Source organism: Lytechinus variegatus, chromosome 1 (assembly GCF_018143015.1).
Source record: "Lytechinus variegatus isolate NC3 chromosome 1, Lvar_3.0, whole genome shotgun sequence".
In the NCBI taxonomy this organism is placed as follows: Eukaryota; Metazoa; Echinodermata; class Echinoidea; order Temnopleuroida; family Toxopneustidae; genus Lytechinus; species Lytechinus variegatus.
In genome coordinates, this window is record NC_054740.1 from 70,659,664 (window position 1) to 70,680,706 (window position 21,043).

General features: G+C 34.4%; 2 protein-coding genes across 3 annotated transcripts in view; one reads left to right on the top strand and one right to left on the bottom strand.

Moving 5' to 3' along the window:
* LOC121421696 (carboxypeptidase B-like) overlaps window positions 1–8,114 on the top strand; it is a 28,073-nt gene extending 19,959 nt beyond the window's left edge. The window contains exons 6-11 of the mRNA XM_041616486.1: window positions 744–875; window positions 2,171–2,281; window positions 3,397–3,487; window positions 4,391–4,590; window positions 5,160–5,244; window positions 7,139–8,114. Of these exons, the coding sequence (XP_041472420.1) occupies window positions 744–875; window positions 2,171–2,281; window positions 3,397–3,487; window positions 4,391–4,590; window positions 5,160–5,244; window positions 7,139–7,332 (813 nt within the window). The 3' untranslated portion in view covers window positions 7,333–8,114. The remainder of the gene's footprint in view (window positions 1–743; window positions 876–2,170; window positions 2,282–3,396; window positions 3,488–4,390; window positions 4,591–5,159; window positions 5,245–7,138) is intronic.
* Window positions 8,115–10,285: 2,171 nt separating this feature from the next.
* Window positions 10,286–14,111, bottom strand: LOC121406528 (39S ribosomal protein L53, mitochondrial-like). 2 transcript variants are annotated; one of them, XM_041597540.1, is made up of 4 exons: window positions 13,979–14,100; window positions 12,225–12,337; window positions 10,649–10,798; window positions 10,286–10,618 (listed from the first exon to the last, which is right to left on the bottom strand). In XM_041597540.1, exons 1-3 carry the CDS (start codon window positions 14,071–14,073, stop codon window positions 10,686–10,688), a joined length of 321 nt encoding a protein of 106 aa, XP_041453474.1. In that variant the 5' UTR covers window positions 14,074–14,100; the 3' UTR covers window positions 10,286–10,618; window positions 10,649–10,685. The 2 variants fall into 2 exon arrangements, with proteins under 2 accessions (XP_041453474.1, XP_041453473.1); XM_041597539.1 differs by having other exon boundaries at window positions 10,286–10,798; window positions 13,979–14,111.
* Between the last annotated feature and the right edge of the window lie 6,932 nt (window positions 14,112–21,043).

The window sequence follows — 21,043 nt, forward strand, 5'->3', positions numbered from 1 at the left end:
CCCAATGGACTTTTTCCATCAAGTCCACTATAATAAGAAAGATATAGCATTTGATCTTTTACCACAAAATAATTATGCACATGATAGTCAGAATGTAGATGAAGACAGTGATGTGTGACACGAGACCGGTCTCGAACTCGAGACCGATTTTGCCGGACTCGGTCTCGGACTGACTGGATTTGGACACATCACTGGATGGAGAAGCCGGTGATGTCACTCGCTAAATTAATTGGTGGTAAAGAAGATTTTCGTTGACTTATCATGCTGATACTATTAGGGAGTGTATGCTATCACCGGCTTCCCATGCAGTTGCATACAGCATACAATATGTTTATAGATAGAGCTGTTTTATGAAAATAAGTTTTAATTTTTTTTTCTCAAATTTCCCTTTTTATACATATATCCAAGCCTTTTCTCTAATTATTCAACACAACATCATATTGTTTTTAAAGAAAAATTGCAAAAAATAGTTTTTTTGTCAATCAAGGAAGTTGATGCAAAATAATGTTAAAAATTGACAAATTCTGTTACAATATTTGTTAATTAATTCAGCTTTGTCCAGTCTAGATCCCGTTTTGCTTGCCACATTTTGGTCATTATAATGGTGGGGACTTTTCTTATTACACCACTTGTCCCCCCCCCCCCCCCCTCCCCAACGGTCAATCCTTCATCGGCTCCTGTCTATATAGATATTCATGATATCGTTCTCATTGTCAATATATATTTTTTTACAATAATTATAGATCAGCGTTCCTGCACAACAATCACGTTTCCATGGCAACGAAACTGGAGCTCGCAAATCCATCTTCATTCAAGGAGGAATACACGCCCGTGAGTGGATATCTCCAGCCACCGTCATCTACATGACTAATCAAGTATGTCAAATATTGGATATGTTTATGAGGAATATATCCCCGTTTATCCCCGTTTTGCTGTTTTGATGTTTTATGGTTTGATCGTTTTTATCCAAGTTGATAAATAATTCTTCTTGAATTCATCTTTTATATTTAATACCTCATGTGTGGAATCATTATGACCTTGGTCACATTTGTATACGGCGGCCGTACGGCGAGTCGAAAACAGCCGTTTTAACATTTATTTGTACCGGCTACATATAGGTGGTTTTAGTAAAAATGAATAAAACGGCTGTTTTCGACTTGCCGTACGGCCGCCGTAGAGCAAATGTGACCGTGGTATAACTTATCAGAATAACTCATTATAGGCACTGGGAATTTAATTTCATGTCTAAAATCTAAAACTGATTTTTTTTCCTATTGTACCTTTGACTATATATTGTTTGGGAACGTAATTATGAGAAAATATCATACGCTAACATATTGCCATGGTTACTGACAAGTTCAATCAAGAGATGCAACATGGAAGATAATGCTCATTTAATAATAGTGATAGTAAAAAAAATGACACTACATTATAATAGATATGGCTATTTTTGTAAGAAATTTCAAGAAATATTATGCACTCAATTTGTGATAGTTCTTTGGGCATAAAATGAATTGAGAATGGAGAAAAATGTGGGCTAGACCTACAAAAGGTTGATTATTTTATGGAACTCTCCTGAAGCTTGAAAATCTTGATTACAAAATATACATGTATAGTCAAAGACAATGATAATAGACACTATGGCCGTATATATGAAGACATTTTGTTTCGGAGGGGGGGGGGAGATGCAGAATTTTGATAAACTCAAAAGTGGTTGAGTGCAGCGATGAGCTTATACGGATGGGGATGGCTTATGCTTTTTAAAATTAAAATTGAAGGATTTTGTGCACACTTTTGATGAATTTTTAAAATATTTGTAGTAAAAAGTGTAATTTTTGAAAAATCTGGGCCAACTGCCACCTGCTCCCCATGCTGCGTTATTGAAGGATTTTGTGCACAGTTTTGATGAATTAATAAAAATTTGTAGTAAAAGTGTAACTTTTCAAAAATTCTGGGCCAACTGCCACCTGCTCCCCATGCTGCGTATGGCCATATTAGACACAATATTATGCCCGTCACCTGTTTGATGGTCACTTTATTTCTCAATTACCAACTAATAGAACTAAAGAAAATCAACTACTAATCTCATTGTCATGACAGTTGTATTGCCATTCTTACAAATGTCCAAAAGATTTGTTGTATGTTTTATTTTTCTCTCTTTATCCAATAGTTATTGAAGCAGTACGAGCAGCGACAGGACGTTAGACTGATTTTGGATAATTTTGACTGGTATATCTTACCAGTATTCAACGTTGATGGATACGAATACACATGGACCAATGTAACTATACAGCCGTACAGGGGCAGCGCTATGTTTTATCAACTAATGAAGGGGGTGGGGTTGGAATAGAGAAGGGTTCCATACCATTTGCTTCGGCGACAATAAATTGCTCCGATGGAAAATCTGCACGTTACGTCAAACATAAAACCCAACTTTCAAAACAAATAAACCCTAATCCTTATCTTTACGTTATTCTGAAATAAAAACTCTATTACAATCTTAACTTTAACCGTATGCCTTTAGAGATATCACAGCCAGAGCAAATGTCGCAAGAGAAAATGTCATGTGAGCTCCAGGAGGTATAAGAGTGGAAAATGTCATCCGTGTTTACATTCAACTGAAAAAAGGGGTATTGTAAAAAAAATGTATTACAATTAAAATCAGGGGAAAGGGTATACTTTCACCAGATGATCTTATCATAAAAATTAGATATTTGTGATTCGAGGCATTATTTGATGCGGCAAAATCATGACAAAGTACTTATTTAGGGTACTATACTCTGAAGTGCCCGCCCCCCCCCCTACCCCCATCCCGGGCAGATATTGTGATATGAATGTCGTCAAGTTCATGGCAACAAACTATTTGGGTATTGATGGATCTTCTAAGATCCAACAGATGTTTCATGCCAGTCCACACTCGAAGCCTGTTTTGTACACTATTTAGTTTATTATCATTTCCGTTACTTTGTTTTGTTCTTTCTTGTCATTATGTATTTCTTATTTACCTGTATGTATGTTATATTTTATCGAGTGAAATAATTGAATTGAATTGAATTAAATTGAATTAAAGATCACAGTCATAATTTGCATTTGCAGGGTATACCGGTAACGATCAGAAACACTGAGTATTTTATATCTAGAGTAGGTAGGGCCTACTGTTCAAAGTGTATGTACAGTTTATTTCGGCTTTAACATGCTTATTGCAACTTAAACTTTTGATTAGTGGGTCCAATAAGATTTTGACACCTGACACACTAGTATTATTTTCTATCATAATAGCGTGTCCGAATCTTATGGGACCCACTAATTATGATACAAAAAGAGAATAACACTTTAGGTGCATGGCTTTTGTGTTCTTTCGATTATGTTTAATTTGTTGGGTTCTTTTTTTTCTAGGATCGCTTATGGCGCAAAACTCGCTCTCCTACAAGCATCAGTGTCTGCAAAGGAACAGATCCAAACCGAAATTGGGATAACCATTGGTGTGGTATGTGTGTCGTCTTTACATACTAGCGAGTTTTCGCAATTAGTTGCAACAGGGACGGATTCTACAACGTAATTAAAATGCCTGTCAAGTCACAATGGACAGCTTAGAGGCCTTTGGCGAAAATTGATGAACCGCCCGCGCACGTGGTTCCGAAATTACGCAACATTTCGTAAGTGCATGCATGTCCGACCCAAATTGCTCAAAAACGCGACTTTGTGTACAAATCAAATGCAGATTGTATTTATAGCCAAAATTCATAAATTTATCATTATTTTCAATTTTACTCATCAAACTCAATAAATTTCATTGTTGTAACATTACGCATCGCCGCCGGTTGTAGCAGGGCCGCTGTTAGTGCACTGTAAGCACTTTGCGACACATGCTGTTTTGATTCACCGATTTCCCACAAAGGCTGCTTTGTCATGGAGGGCTTTTGACAATGTATTCTCTACGTTATAGAAAGCATCTGAGTAGTGATTGCAAAAATTTCTTACAATCACAAGATAGACATACACAGACCCTGTTTGAAGGGGGGCGAAATGGAGGGAGTCTTGCACTGTGCACATACATTTTTCTCTCCTTTGGGGTGTCATGTTCAAAACAACATGAACAATATGGGTATTAATTGATTTTGATATTCAAAGTATACTTCAAAAAACTTACCAGGTAAGGGGAATTTCTACAGGTTATTTTTATTTTTATTTTTTTTTTTTTGGGGGGGCCTTCTTTAAAAAAGATGTTACATAAAAAACCATGTGAACTACCATAAGGTTTATAAATTAGCAGATTCACTTTGGATCCATAATATACTATTAATCAATATGGTTTTGAAACTGCAGTTTATAGAGTGATTGCTCCCTTTAAAGATGGATATTGAATCTTTGTTCATATCTTGAATCGCAGAGGAAGGAGCAAGCAAGAATCCATGCAGTGAAACGTATTGTGGATCTGGTCCATTTTCAGAGGTTGAAGTCTTGGCGGTCTCAACTTTTCTTACTTCTGGGATCAACTTCATCGGCTTTATCGATTTCCATAGTTACTCTCAACTGTGGATGACTCCATACGGATACAGCACATCATTTCCAAGTGACTATATGAAACAGGTTAGCTGGTGATTGTAAGGATGGTGATGATGAATTGTCAATATGCATTTCATGCAGTCATACAATATAGTTACAGATTCATAACAGTTTAAGCTACTGAAAACATTCAATGTGATTTGCTGCATTCATGAGTTAAGTGCATGATCTAAGTCTTATTTCGACGAAGTTGAACAGATTGTGTGGTCCAAAATCTCGACTTGGGCAGATTCAGTTTATTCCGTTTTTTTGTTTGTTTCAATACTAATAGTGATGATGAGATAATAATAATAATAATAATAATAATAGAGGTATATTTACCCAGGGTAGCCACTTCAGTTCCGAAAACTGTTCTCCCAGCGGGCCCTGCTGTTATTATTACCCGGCTAAGCTAAACAGATGACGATGACATCAAAAATAATCAAAATGATAATATCAACAATTACAACAGTAATAATGATGATGATGACGATGATAAAAATAATAACAAAAAGAACAACAAGAATATATTTATATGAAAAATACAACAGAAAATGCCAGGTGGTTTAAAATATTCAGAATCACTATCATCTTGTTTATATTCTCTCTTGCAGAATACACAGAGCAAGCTAAGCGTTCGGGCCCTCAGCGGAGTGTTTGGAACAGTATATGCGTATGGAACCATAGCTAACACACTGTGTAAGATTGTCATATTTAAATGGGTATACTTCAAGCTTAGGCTAACAATCATGTGACTTGAACAGATAATATCAAATCAAACTGACAAAATACTGACAATTTCATCAAAATTAGATAAGGATTTTTTTCTTGGGAAATGACATTTTGGAGTTTTGCATTATGTTGTGAAACAGTTCTTCCATTATCTTTATGAATAAGCAATTGAGGAATTGATGATAGCATCTCCTTATTTATTCTTTTGTGAATTTTATGATATGAAATCATATTTACTCAAATTTTGTCATACAAGGATGTAGAAATACAAATGACTACTGATATAATTGATATGATTATCATTATAATAGAAACATGTTATACATACAGGAATGAAAAAAATGAAATGATTAGGCTAATAATTTAATTTAATAAATAAGAAAAGTGAGAACAAGACATCGTCAGCTCATCCATTGCATAGTTATGGCATAATGCATCTTTTTTTTACAAAATGCCTATAATTGAGTCATTTTTGTCAGACTTTGATGAAACTTTCAGCATTTAGCTTTGCAAATTAACTTTAATTAGGTGTAATTATTTGCAGCCTAGATACCCCTTTAGCTGCTTTCACTAATACTGCTGAACTTTTAACAATCGATAACTTCATTTTTTAAAATTTGATTTTGATGACATTCTTGGCATATCACTCATTTAGTGTTACTGTATAGATGTTATCATCTTAAGCACGGAGGACTCGTGTAACAGTAAGCCAATGTAGCTTATTGGCCTCCGATCGTTGTCTTTGATTTAAGAAATAAATATACTTAACAAAGTTAATTGAGTCATTGAGTGATGTCGCATCCACTAACTAATTTTTGATTTCATCATATTTTTACCACTTTCACTTTGTATTCACTTTTGTTCTCTTAGTATTTTGTATTAGTAAAATGAACTTGAACTCGTGAAGGACAGTGGGTAGTTTACCCTTTTCTCAGTATAGACTAGGTTTATTTATTTAGTATAGGCAAGGCTACCATAGCCAATAAAAAAGTTTAGGATCTATTATCGTCATTGGGTGTTATTTTGGGACGCATCTGATTGCACGGTTTATACATTTCCAACCTTCAAAACCCCGGGGGCCACTTACATCGACGAGTGGATACCATGCGCGACCAAAAAACATGTAAAAAGGATGTCCTTTTCACGATAGGGCACGTTACGTACGTAACGTGATAAAGGTATCAAAAACACAAAAATAATGAAAAAAGGGTATCTATTTCGCTAGGAAAATTACGTGTTTAGGGTCGAATTTGCGGGAATGATAAAACAAAATTAAAATGTTTTTTAAAGGATGTCGTTTTTGCCCCAACTGTTCGTGTTTAGAGTCCGATTTGCGCGAGGTGTAGAAGGTGGGGTCGTACTAAACCAAATAAGGTAAAGCCGACCACCAAAGGACCCGTAACAATAATACATTCCTGTACTTGTTAAGGGGTTCATTTCAGGGAATATTTGCCAAGAATATCGTTTTGTTTCCAATACTTGTTAAGGGTATGGTTTCACACGCCGATACTTGTTAAGGGGTGCATTTTCAGAATATGGAAATTACGTGTTTAGGGTGCTTTTCGAGACTCCATGGTCGCGTATGGTATCCACTCGTGAATGGAAGTGCCCCCCCCCCCCCGGGTTCAAAACTTAATGATGTGCTCTGACAAATATTTCAGAAAAAAAGGTTGCCATTTGAAAACAACTTTTCAAACTTTTCATCAGAATACTTGAAATGGTAAGAATCGCAAACTAGAAGTCAACATTTAGGCCTACCAATTTTTGTGGGACTCTCTGGCCGTTTCATACTCACATAATCATAGATGAATCCTTATTTGAAACTAGGCCATTTGTTTCTCCTTTTTTTATTATAATGTAGACGCGGCCTCCGGTAGCTCTGTAGATTGGACGTATGACAACGTTGGTATCCTATATTCTGCTACGGTTGAGCTTCGTGACATGGGGGAGTATGGATTCCTCCTCCCAGCTGATCAGATTATCCCAACCGGGAAAGAGACCTTTGAAGGTCTTGTCGAGTACGCACAATTCATCATGACGCACATCAGTAATTAGCTCTGCGGACTGTTTCATGAAAGGACTTAATGGGATGTTTTATCCGACAGTTTCAACATAGTAACAGTAAGACATATGTGCTTTTCAGCCGATCGAAATCAAGAAAATTCAAGGATATATCACTCCCGATCTTTCGGGTGGAGGGATGGCCTTTTTTATCATCTCCCCCTAATAATTTATGGTAGAACATCACATTTTATGATGAAGCATAATAGCATATGTCAAGTGATGATAAGGAGATATGAAGATTATTATGATCATGGTGATGATAGTATTGATTGTCACATGCACATGAACATCATTTTCCAGAATATTCTTTTGTTTATTGTTGAGAGAAATCATTTCTTTAAAAAAAGAATGAGATGGATGGAGAAAGCAAAAATTCCAGAATGAAATAGAATAACCCGTTCAACATCATTTTTAACTCTATTGAAATTTACCTCTTTCTGCAACCTAGCGCATGGGGTGTGCCCTGTTTATTTGAATACCATTTCGAATGACGATTCATATTTGCTAGTATTCTTTATCCCAGTTTATGATGTAAAAATAAGTGGAGAAATGTACAGAAAAAAAGACAATTGAAATTTAAGAAAGAAAGGAAGTAACAATGACAACTGATAAGAGTTATCAAAATGACTCATTTTCAGGTAATTTTTTTTTTAATTCAGCTCGCACTTCATGCTCACATTTTTTATCTAGCTCTTATATTTACATTGTATGTAGTACCTATTCTTTGTAAAAAAATCTAATATATTTAAAACTTCAGTCTTACAACCCCCCCCCCCCACAAAAAAATAAATAAAAAGTTTCACTACCAAGAAAGGAGAAAAGAAAAAGGGTGAAATGTGATTCATTTCGTTTTCATGTATATTATGTCAAAATATATCACAAACTTAGATTAGATCCACAATGAACAAATTCTGTGTTGGTCATCCACCCCCCCCCCCCCCCGAACACAGATTGACATCCTTGGTTGTCAGACAGTTGAAAGGTGACTGTAGTAATTTCATGTTTGGGGTTTTTAAGGGACCAGAGCAACTTGGATTTGCTCTGTATAGTGGGATATGATTTGTTGCAATTTGTTTTATAATTTTACATTTATGAATTTCTATTTTGTATTCTAATTTGAGATAATGTTAAATAAAATATTTGTAATCTTAGTAATTTGGAACTTTTCATGTGTGACTCACATATCTTGGCTGCATTGCCACCGGGAGAATCTCCATGGCATTAAATGCTGATAAATTTCTTATTGTGTAATAAATTTATCAAATTATAATTGATCTGTTTCTTGGTTTTCCTGTTAAATTCAATTAACCCAGTCTCAAGGAGTTCATTGAAGTATCTTTTGTTACAAAGTACACTATTACAGCAAATACACAATTACAGTTGGGAATTAGTAAGCACAAATCATAATTATTATCAGCAAAACAGCTCAGAGTGCAAATATATACTCCATTCATATTGGAATGCTGTATAAACTGTATAAGACTTTCTTAAAATGAATACAAAACATACATACACATATATGTGTTTATATCATCATTTTAATATTGCATATTTTTTTTAACACTGACTTCTCATGATTTTTATTTTCTCTACTTTTTATACTAATTTACCCTTTACATTCCCTTGGCATTTAAGATTAACATGCCACATTACATGACACCTAGATAGATCCTTGTCATATGACTGGCTACGTCATCAACTGTGCAATTTTAGATCCATTCATCGCGCAATTTTTGATCCAAACGATTTCTGTCCATTGCACGCGCGCACCCAGACTGCAGGCACCATTTGTGTTTGCAGCGCGCATAATCAACAGACAGAGCTTGCACTGTATGAGCATATTTTGAATCAAATTTCGTATGAAAAATATTTTTAATCGATTTCTAGGTGCCATATAAACCAAATAATGAATGGTATTTTCATTCGTGCAATGGACAGAATACTTTATTCGATGAAAGATGAAATGAAAGATCCATTCAACTCGGCTACGGCACATTGAATGGATCATTTTGCACTCAAAAACATTCATTTGTATACTATCCAATTATGTACATGTAGTAAAAAAAATAATAGTACATTTACATTAAAGCGTGTGTATAGTTTTGGTAAATCCACCAAAATGCACCTATCACTATTCCAATTCATTGCTAGCTAATAAGAATGGATATGCCCTATAACAGTTATGATGTGGAGGATATGAAATGAAAATGTGTTTTACAGGATAAATTTTGCAATTTTACATGGAAATTTAACTTGATCGGGTCACCCGATCAAATTAAAATATCTGTGTGTTTTTGTCTTTCAATTAAATCCTATTCCAAATCATTGAATGGGCTGAAACTTTCAAGATATGTTCTTTGTAACTCTTGGATATCTAATCACTAAATTTATAAGATTAGTGCTTGAATGCCCATTTTTAAATTTAAAACAAGCATCGCCGAGAGAGTGCGCTATATATCCAAGATTTGAATATTTGAAATTTTCTCAGAGAAGTGCAGTTGGAAAAATATCTAACGGTCTCTACGCTTCAGTAAGACTGTCATATTAGATGATCTTCGATTATCAATCACATTATTGACCCTTTACCAAAGCTATACACAGGCTTTAAGATTACACTCTGATTGGAAAGTGTACAGCTTTGCTTGATCACTGCTCACAAAGATGTGACTTTTTTGGAAGTAGTAACACTCTCACCATTTTCCTAAAAATATATTTAAGAAATTTGCTGAAAGCTGTATACAGCTATTAAATAGAAGGTATTGAATGTATATTGGGTGAAATGACTCTCAATTGTACATGTAGAATTCGTAGAATTACATGACTGGTGAAGAGGCTATTCAGCAATCTAAAGAGCAACACATTTCATTCAATTGTGAACATGAATCTCTCACTGAAGTCTCAAATGCAAATCACACTTCATAAAATTTTGACATCTTTTGGGCAGGAAGTCTGCAATGAATTGCCATAAATCAATTTGTGGTACTTGTTATTTGATGCAAACTGCATCATTCCTAATTTGCTTTAGATATTTCTATGACTTACAAGCAGGAAGACAATTAGATTGGATCATATGAATCTTACTGTAGAAGAATATATCCATCCATGTTTAGCACAATGGGTTGGCATACTTCTTGCTTTTTTTTGCTATAATATTTTGCTATAATATTTCACTTCACACTTAAATCTCCAAGAGAGATCTCACTCCTTGTACATATGATATCCCAACTCCCAAGTTCATATCAGTGTATGGAATCATTCTTTTCTTACTGAAGCGAATAAAAAGCAGACTTCACACAACTTAAACTTTGTATCCTTATCAACACTCGTGTGAAGTGTTCCTCCTGTTAGCTTTCTGATGTTTCTTTATTCAGCCTAATCTCGTTCAATTCTGCAAATTTCTGGACCATTTCAGCCAATGACAGGTGAGAGGTCTTGAAGAGAAGATTCTGGCCATCAGCTGTTAAATCAAAATAATGCAAAATATTTTAATGTAAAAAAAAGAAGGAATGGACGTTTATAATTCCAGATATTTATAAGAACAGAGCAAGTGACTTTATGGGATCACTCTGTGTAGAAGCAACTAAAATAAGTGGATAGCTTGCCAACTACATGCAGTCTGAAATTGATGCTTTCGACATTGCCAGATCTACATATAATAACAAACATTACTACAATTTCAAGACTGTTATAAATCTAATCACTCCAATACACATGCATGAGCCAAGAATATTCTGATTTGTTGGATCTAAAAAAGATATTGTGAAGAGTCATGATCTATATGAACTTTGACCTTGTGACCTCAAAATCACATCAGATAATTGTCATTCCCCAAAAAACAGTTGAACCAAGTTTGAATTTGATACATCAAACAGTTCCTCAGTTATTATAAAAACCAAGTAATTCTATAGGTAATGACCTCTGTGATTTTGAATTTGAACTTATTATTAACCCAAAAATCTTATCCAAATATTCAATTGTTACCCCCATATTAAATGACGATGTTGAATAATCAACTATTTTTTTTAGGGGGGGGGTATCTATCACTAGATATGACGTCTGTACCCTTTGACTTCATGACCAGTGACCACCAAAGATTTTCTTTCACTCCAGCATACATGAGCCAAGTTTCGAAGTTGATTAAAACTGTTCTTCATTTATCGCGAAAACAGTTATTTTTACTCTAACACTGACTTTTTACCCTTTAATTCGATACCCCAAAGCTTTCAGAAGCAGTAGTCTGTTTACTGGTACTTAAGACAAGTGGAAAATGATCATGATTCCTACAATCTTCTCTTGCATTTATAATCTATTTTCTGATGAACTTCACAGTTTCAGGAATATTTTTAGATGTAATAATTCATTAGAAAAACAAATAAAAAATATATGAAGAACTATAGCCAAGGAGAAGCAAGATGTAAAGGAAGAACTACAATTCATGCTTGAGATGGTAACATCATTCATAGGCAATAATTTTTACAAATTATTGCTTATGAACAATGTCACCATCTCCAAGCCAAGCATGAATTGCTGTAAAAATGTATTAACTTAATGTTATAACTGATTGAGTTTTTAGTGGGGTGGTATCATGGTGTGAATGGGTTTGTATGATTATTTATCATGATGTGAATGGGTTTGTATGATTGAGAAGTGTCCACATATAGTAAATTGTGAAATTGAGAAGATTTCTTGATTCAGGAGATGGAACATGTTTTTATCATTCACTATATTGAAATAGTTTTACAAAGTGATATTTCATTTCCATTTTATGGTGAGCTAATTCAATTATTTGAGTTTGAGTATTACCAAAAGCATTTCCAGGCCAGACCTGATAACTTTTGAAAAAAAAATGAAGAGTTGTGATACATACATGTACTCAAACTTACCATAATTAATGTGAACTGTAGGAGCAGTTCCATCGTGCTTAATATTGGTCTTTAAAATGCATTTCTGATTTGTATTCCTCACTTTGTTGTTTCCAATGTAGCTTAGAAATTGCCTAAAACATGTAAAAGTAAATTAGAAAAACAAATAAAAATATGCTTGAATTTGAAGAACTGTAGGCCAAGGAGAAGCAAGATGTAAAGGAAGAACTACAATTCACTTGTTCACTGCTACCATCTGGCCTGTGGAGAATCTACAGGTAGGACTATGGTAAGCCAATGCTGTATAGAGCACACACTTTAAAAAATCATTAAAATATCACTTTTGTGACCAAAATTACTAATTTCCATATAGTTTTAATTTATTTATCATTAGTAATGTGGGAATAATGTTTGTATTCACCAGAGCGCTCAAAAACTTGAATTTTGGGCATACTTTTGTGTACGCCCTCTATTGGTGGAAAGTAATATGGCAAGAAAATTTTCATTTTTTGATCTATATTTTTAATTAAGAAAAAATGATTTAAAGAATCAAATTTAAATAAGAGCCAAGCGGTATGAATTAACAGGTCTAAGAAACTGTCAGTGTAAAAAATCAAGCATTTGCCCCAAAGAAAAAGAGAAAATAAGCCAAACAGTGCCACCTTTATTTTGTCACACATGGAGATATAACAGAGAACAAGGTTATATCATAACATTGTTCATTGAATGAGTGCTACAATTCATGCTTGGAGATGGCAATGTCACCATCTCCAAGCCAAGCATGAATTGTTGTAAAAATGTAACTTAATATTACAATTCCACTTTCCAGATCAGAAAAGCCAATGATGACATTTCATGATGAAAGTAAAATCCTCAAATTAGCCTACCATCATATCATGACCATGCCATCCATTCATTCAAATGAACAAGGTTATAATATAACCTTGTTCTCAGTTATATCTCCATGTGTGGCAAAATAAGGGTGGCAATGTTTGGCTTATTTTCTCTTTTTCTTTGGGGCAAATGCTTGATTTTTTTACACTGACAGTTTCCATTACACCTATTATTCATACAACTTGGCTCTTATTTAAATTTGATTCTTTAAATCATTTTTTTCTTAATTAAGAATAGAGATCAAAAAATGAAAATTTTCTTGCCATATTACTTTCCACCAATAGAGGGCATACACAAATATATGCCCAAAATTCAAGTTTTTGAGCGCTCTGGTGAATGAAAAATTATTCCCAAGTTACTAATGAAAAATAAATTGCAACTGTATGGAAATTAGTAATTTTGGTCACAAAAGTGATATTTTAATGATTTTTTAAAAGTGTGTGCTCTGTACAACATTGGCATACCATAGTCCTACCTCTAGATTCCCCACAGGCAGGGTGGTAGCAGTGAACAAGTGATGCCATCCATGCCTACATAATAGTACATTAACTGATTAAATTACATTTATAGCAGTGAGTCTACAGCATGAAATCAGAAAGTTCATGTACGGCAGCACATTTCGTGATTGTGATTAACTCATGACGCAATTTTAATGAGATACCAAAACTGTCATATGTCTCTAAGTTCTTTCGCACAAATTAATGCAGGAGGTAGTAGTGGGTAGAAGTACCCTACATCGATCACTACGGGTGGGACATGTGCTAGTCCCTGTATAAATCGCGAAACCGCGATAAATAACACCTAATGTCACCTATACGATTAAATTAGACCAGATATATTCACTAATCAAGTAAAATATAGGTTGGAATCGCTCATCATACCTAACAGATCGCACGTTTTTCTCCCATGGACAGAATTCAATTGTTATTTGTTTAACAAATCTCAACGTGATAAGTTCACCTATGGGCGCTGCCATCTTGAATTGCCTGAAATATAGCGATTATGTGCGCTTGTCTTTTTGAACTCGGGGAGGGAGGGGGGGGGGGGTGGTCACTTCCAAAAGTTCCACGTCTTGGGAAAAAAAATCCTAAATCAGATAGTCAAGAACGAGCCAGGCTCTCCACGAGCCATTAGGACCCCCTAAACACCGATCATATAAATGATGTCCCAGATTTGCACATCCGAAAAGGGGATTTTATTATTTGTTGGAACCGATCGTTTTATTGGGAGTAGATCCCCGCGGAGTAGGTGTGGATATGTTATATGACCTAACGTAACGTCATTCCAGATTGTCTTAAAATTCCTTAAATATACTCAACACATACTAGAATCGACAAGCGAATAATTTAAAGATATTTGATAAAACGGAGCAGGGGGATAATTGGAGGCGCCTACCTGGGGCGCCTACATCAAAATGAATTTGTCATACATTACAATATAGCAACATAACAATTTTTAATCACTCACACATCTAAATAAACCATTCCATAATAATGAAAGAAATACGCCTATAGATTTTCTCACATTTGGGAAAATAAAAACACCTCAAAAATTCAATCTCATGCATTGTGTGGGATAAAACCTTCAAGAAAGATAATCTTACATATTGGAAAGAATCTATGAAGAAAATTGGGGTGTACTGATGAAATATAAAGATAGTAAATTGTAATTACCTAGAACAATATTTGTCATGATATAAATCAAGAATGAGTAAATAATGATTGCACAAGGGAGACACAAACAACTGTAAAAATAATTAAATAAATAAATAAGGGTATATGTCTGACCTGTCCTCATGAAATATATAGATTTTTTTTTCACTTTATGTTACAATGGAAAACACTCCGTCCCTCGGATAGGACGTTAATTGGAGGCCCCGTGTAGAGGAGAGTCACCACCTTTGCACTATTCGTATAAGAGTAGGGGGAAACCCCGGTGTAGTGGTCCACCTGCATCCCCCCCAATCAGTTATGCCGGGAGGAGTGATCCCGGGGAGTGATTAAGTTCGCTTTTCGCCTTCCAGACACAGGTGACGCCAAAACAAATAATAATAATGCTATTCCTGTCATTTAATAATCACCTTTAAATAATAGTTCATGCAAAACATACAATTGCACACACCTTCAATAATTTTACACACATTAAATAACTTAAGAGAAGACAGTCCACCTGCCCCATGCAAACGTCAAGTCTTCTCTCCTTCCCCGAAACTCCACTCAACGACTCGGCAAGCCTTCTCTCATCTCTTCAAGCCTCTCAAATCTTCTCATTTCAGGACTACACATTCATGTATAGGAAAGAATACTCTACCTGCCAATCTTTCACTTTCTTTCCCCTGCACATCACTTCATCCTCTAGGACTTGCCACACTATGTACCATCAACCACTTATGTGATTGTCCATATTGTCATGGGCGGAAATATCTCCCCAAATAGAGGGGGACCAGGGGCGGATCCAGGAATTTCCCCCGGAAGATTTGACAAGCAAAAAAAAAGGTTCTCACCAAAAATTTAAGGTGATTTTGTCCAATATGAACTTGACAAGCAAAAACAAAGGAAAAAAAAGAAAAGGTTATCATCCAAAATGTAAATCAATATATTTCGAATTTCAAGGATAGGATCCGACATGTGGTATTTCAATTTTGAATAATTCTTTTTTTCCCATCATAAAAGACCACAAATTGTATGGGAGACATTTAATATTGTGCCCCCCCCCCATTCAAAATAGTAGGGGGACACGTCCCCCCTGGGATTTCCACCCATGCACATTGCCAGACAAATATCAAGACATCATCAGACCAAATTAAGAGCAGCTAAATATATCCATATAAAGGCTGCGCTATACAAATAATGTTTATTAATATATTAATTAAAGTTGATAATTAAAAGTCAATGGCAAAAAGAAGCTGCTGAAAACTGCTTATCTAAAAAAGAGCCAATGGAGTAAAGAAGAGAGTCAAAAGGGGCCTAAGCTTTCGATCCTAGCAGAATCTTCTTCGTAGGCAAAATTACAAACATATAAGATGGAACAACCATAATATAGACCACAGACATTCAACAGCAACACTGGAAACAAGGAGACAAAAGGGGCATTAGGGAGAAGAGATGACCAATCAGGTTAATGAAGGGGATGAAAGATAATTAAAAGTAACGATTAGGATACGAGTAAAAATATGGTGAGTAGTAACATGAATGATAGAATAGGAGAAACCCATGAATAGAGTCAGTTAGGCAGGTTCCATTTGGAATGATGTTGTTAGTTTAATAAATATTATTTGTTACATTTGTTTTATGTATATACATATTCATTGTTGTATTATAATTTATGTATTGATGATAATCCGAACATGCAATCTTTTGTTGATTTTGAAATTGATTACACAATCAAAATTTATGCAGGCAAAAACATATCTTGAGAAACTCATGGGAAAGCTATTTTAGAGGATTACATATGTGTGATTGAATTAAATTTTTGAGAACATTTTAATATCTAGGGAATAGACCAAGACATTACTCTGAAGTTTTGTGAGATGATAAATGTTTTGACAGTCTGATTAATATATCAGGGGGGATAATTTGTAAATAATTTTCAATTTTGGCCCCTGGCACACTTGTGAAAATGGGGACCAAATTGATTGTATACATCCAAGGAAAACCTTGTATACAGATACTGAATAAGTTTAAAGGCCAAAGCCTAAAAAAAACTGTTCCCCAAAAATGATGCATAAAATTTGCAAGATTTTCAAAATGGGGGGGGGGGGGGGAATCACTCAGGCAATAAGTCAATATTCCATATCTCTTTAGCAAATGTCACTTCTGAAATATCATGACCAGACAAACAAGACAAATAATACACATCGTTTTCTTCTTTTCAACTTAATATTCTTACATTTGAAGAATTTTAATATTGTCAAACACATGAATGACATTTAAAGCAAGAAAAAGTCATTGTCCAAGTTTTTTTTCAACCAAAGATATCTTAGAAACATTACATGCACATTCTAATATATATGACTCCTTTACTTTATACGCATGTAAGGAAACAAAGATCTAAAACAAACATGAACCTTTTCATCAGAATATCAATCAGCTCTACAAAAATAAAGAAGGAACATTCATAATAAATTGTGGAGAATAGAACCTCAAACTTTTTACCATTTTGTTATCAATACCACTTCAAAAAATATTAATTTTCACAATTTTTTGTCATGTGATTAAATCATGTGAAGGTTTCCATGAGGCATAATCCTATTGATATTCACAAGGCACCTGAAAACCAACATTAAGAGCCTCATCTTTCACGAGGGAATCATGCAATGTCTTTTCAAATCCTCAAATTCATTGGAAACAAATGAATGGGAAATGCAGGAAAGCTCATATGAAAGATGCACAGTGCCTCTATAGCAACATGAAAACAAAAACGGGGCTCGGACCTTTGGTAATTGAAGGTGCCTTATCCCCAGAATATGGACTTTCCCTCACAACAAAAAAAACTTTATATATCACCTTCCTCTTCTTAAGGATGGATATACGTCACATGCAGATCTTAAATGATTTGGGTTCCAACTGTAGAGCTTCTTGATCACCCATACAATACATGTCATCCCTTGGTCCGTTGAAAAGAACTTTTGGAAAAGAGAAGTCACAACTTTTTTTTAACTTGCAGTGATAAAGCTGTTTCTTGAAAGTGTGTGATCTGGGAAACATACATCAGACTGTTATTTTTATTAATTTTTTTACATAAATAGGCAGTGGCTGAACATCTGTGCTCACATTAGACAAACACAATTTGTCATCAACATAAAATGATAAAGTAAATGAAATATATAATTGAAATTTACAATTTAAATATAATACAAAGATCTATCTTACAATCGGAGATAAATGATATAACACATAGTATATCTATCTTTAACATAAGTACTATACATTTATATACTTCAAATAAACAAAAAAAGATTTATATATTTAACACTTGAGTACTCTTTATTAAGATTACTTAGAAATGTATAACAGATTATATAGTAAGTACATTAATTAACATAAATTACAAACTGGAAATTCCTTGAAAGGTAAATTCATATCCATTTGTGCCTAACGCTTAACCCATCATCATCTAGAAACAAGTACAAATCTTCTGGGAGCTAATGTACATAATTCAGAAGTCTATTTGTTAATGGATACTTTTAGAAAATGGATTGTAAGAAAATAAAGGCCACATCTAAAGGTGTTCAAAACTTGTACAAAAATTCAAGATGTGAATTATCTCATGTTTTAAGTCTGTCAAGGCACTTTGTTGAAGTAGGTTTTCTCATCAGGATACATTGAAACTTCTCACACTGAAAGCAACACTGGAAATCCTTGATTATATCAAGAACATATTGACTGTGTTGTCATAAACAGGAATTCAAATAAGCAGTCCCTGCTGTGGCTCTTTATAACCCGGGGGCCGTTTCATAAAGCTGTTCGTAAGATAAGAGCGACTTTAAGAACGACTGGTGAACCTTTCTTATGCGCTAAACCATTGCCAATGAATATACCATTTACCACAAGAAAGGATCACCAGTCGTTCTTAAAGTCGCTCTTAACTTACGAACAGCTTTATGAAACACCCACCAGACCTCCCAACCTTTCTGAATGAGAAATAAGGATGATTTTGCTCCTGAAATGGGAAATGTATTGCAATTTCCCACAGGAGCGCACATAAACACTATAAAAATAGGAAATCTTATCTGAAACAGAGCTGTAGATGGTAAAAAAACCAATATTCTTTCTTTCAGATTCAGAATGGTTGAAAGGTCTGGCATGACAATGACTTTAACTGACAATATTGAAAAATTGAAAGTACATTAGTGCTTTTTACATGGACAGAAAATCAATGGTTTTTTTTGTTCATGAGGGTAAATATGTTGGCAAGACTTCCTATGGAGAAAGATAGGAATGATCTTTGCCAACAAGTATGAATTTCAAGATAATATTGATATAATACAAGACTAAATACGAATGGGATTTAAGTACAAAATAGAAAGAGAATGAATAATTCACTTGGAAAAACATTTTTTTTAAACGTTATAAACTTTAACTAGGATGTATCTATACAATGAGGAACATCATGAATAATATTAAGACTTAAAAAGGCATCGCTGCAAGATATAAAATGGAATGTATAGACTGAATATTGCTCCTGTACTTGAAATGATACCATAATGAAAATATCCGTCATCCAACACAGTGATAATAAACAATCTAGTTAATATTTAGTTTATAAATCCATACTGTGAACCAACTATCCCTACTCCTCATGTACCTTTATGTGAAACTGCAACAGAGATTTTGCTTGTGCTATTCAGGCTACTGCAACATATAAAGATTTGTAGTAAATCGTAAATTGGTGATAAAATGGCCAATCACAACTACTGTTGCAATAAGACATTGTTCAAAACTCTCACTAACAACCAATTGTTATGTCTAACTTAAAATTGCTTGCATGCAATTCTTTATGTTAAAGCATCATCTAGACTCACCATTTCTTTAGAACAACATAGCAAGAAAAATTATGTAAAACAAAATGAGAGAAAAATAAAATGTATGAGATACATGTAATAAAAAAAAATGAATGAAATCATACATTTTACATAATAGTTAATTGTGGCAGTTTTATTCACATTATATTCCAATGACTATCCAACAATAGACATCCATACTTTCACTCAAATTAAATTTCACAATGGTAAAGGTATCCCTACACAAGTCTGAATCTCTTTTTGTAGCAGCTTATGGCATGATTCATACTCAGCTTCTTTCCAATCTAATCCTCAAATTTCTAAATAGACAAACAATGGACTGGGAATGCTTATACATATATATAGGCATAAATGTCAATGGACACACCTTGTGCAATCCTAATATTAAACAATCTCAAAACAAAAGGGCAAAATACACTGCAATGATATACATCACTTGCTGTAAGAAACTCCAATGAAAGAAATTACAAATTTTGAACGTAAAACATTTGCTATACAGAAATAGGATGTGGGAGAAACAAACATTGTCTCGACTGTTCGGGCCCAGTTTCACAAAGCTTACAATTAATAGCAAGCTACAAGGTACTGTTTCAGGCTACTTAAATCATCTACAGCAATTTGACTGATCAACATTTGATCAAAAACAAGGTTTCCATTGGTTTCTAGCATTTTTACTGTTAACACAGAGCTGCCAACCTGAACAAGAACATTTAAGTATTTTAAATGCTGAAAATCAGTATTTTGGTGAGGAAATCAGTATATTCAAAGAAATACCATAGCACAACACATAAGACTGAAACTTCAGAAATCAGTATTTTGCACGAAACCATCAGTATTCTCATTTTTCAGTACTGGTTGGGAGCTCTGTTAACATGATTTATGAAACCTGGCCCTGGGGTAACCCTGGCATTGGTCATATCATAACATATTAAATCATACAGCACAGAAACATGTTGTACTGTGACAATGCCACTAGTTTGCTCTAGTGAATGTGGACTTTTGTCACACTTCAAATACACAAAACCAGTATTTCCACATTATTTTCTCTATTTTCAATCGCAGCAATTGGACACCCAATAACATGACAAACTGATTCTCATTGAAACTACTGGTATGGACCAATACCATGTGTATGTCAAAACCACATCGTTTTCATTGTCACCAAAAAAAAATATGTAGAAGCCAAGTGGGCCTCACATCACACTGAGTGCTGGTCAGAATATTTGTGTGCTGACGTGCATTGACCACTGTGTGTGAATAGATTCATGTCGTTAACACATGTCAAAACTAAGAGTGCAAACTCAGAGGAAAAAAAAAAGACAATTATATCATTCATGCAGCATACCTAAATTCTGATCCAATCTTTACTATTGGATATTGCATCTTATTATTTTTATTATCTCATCATTCAGTAGTGGTGGTA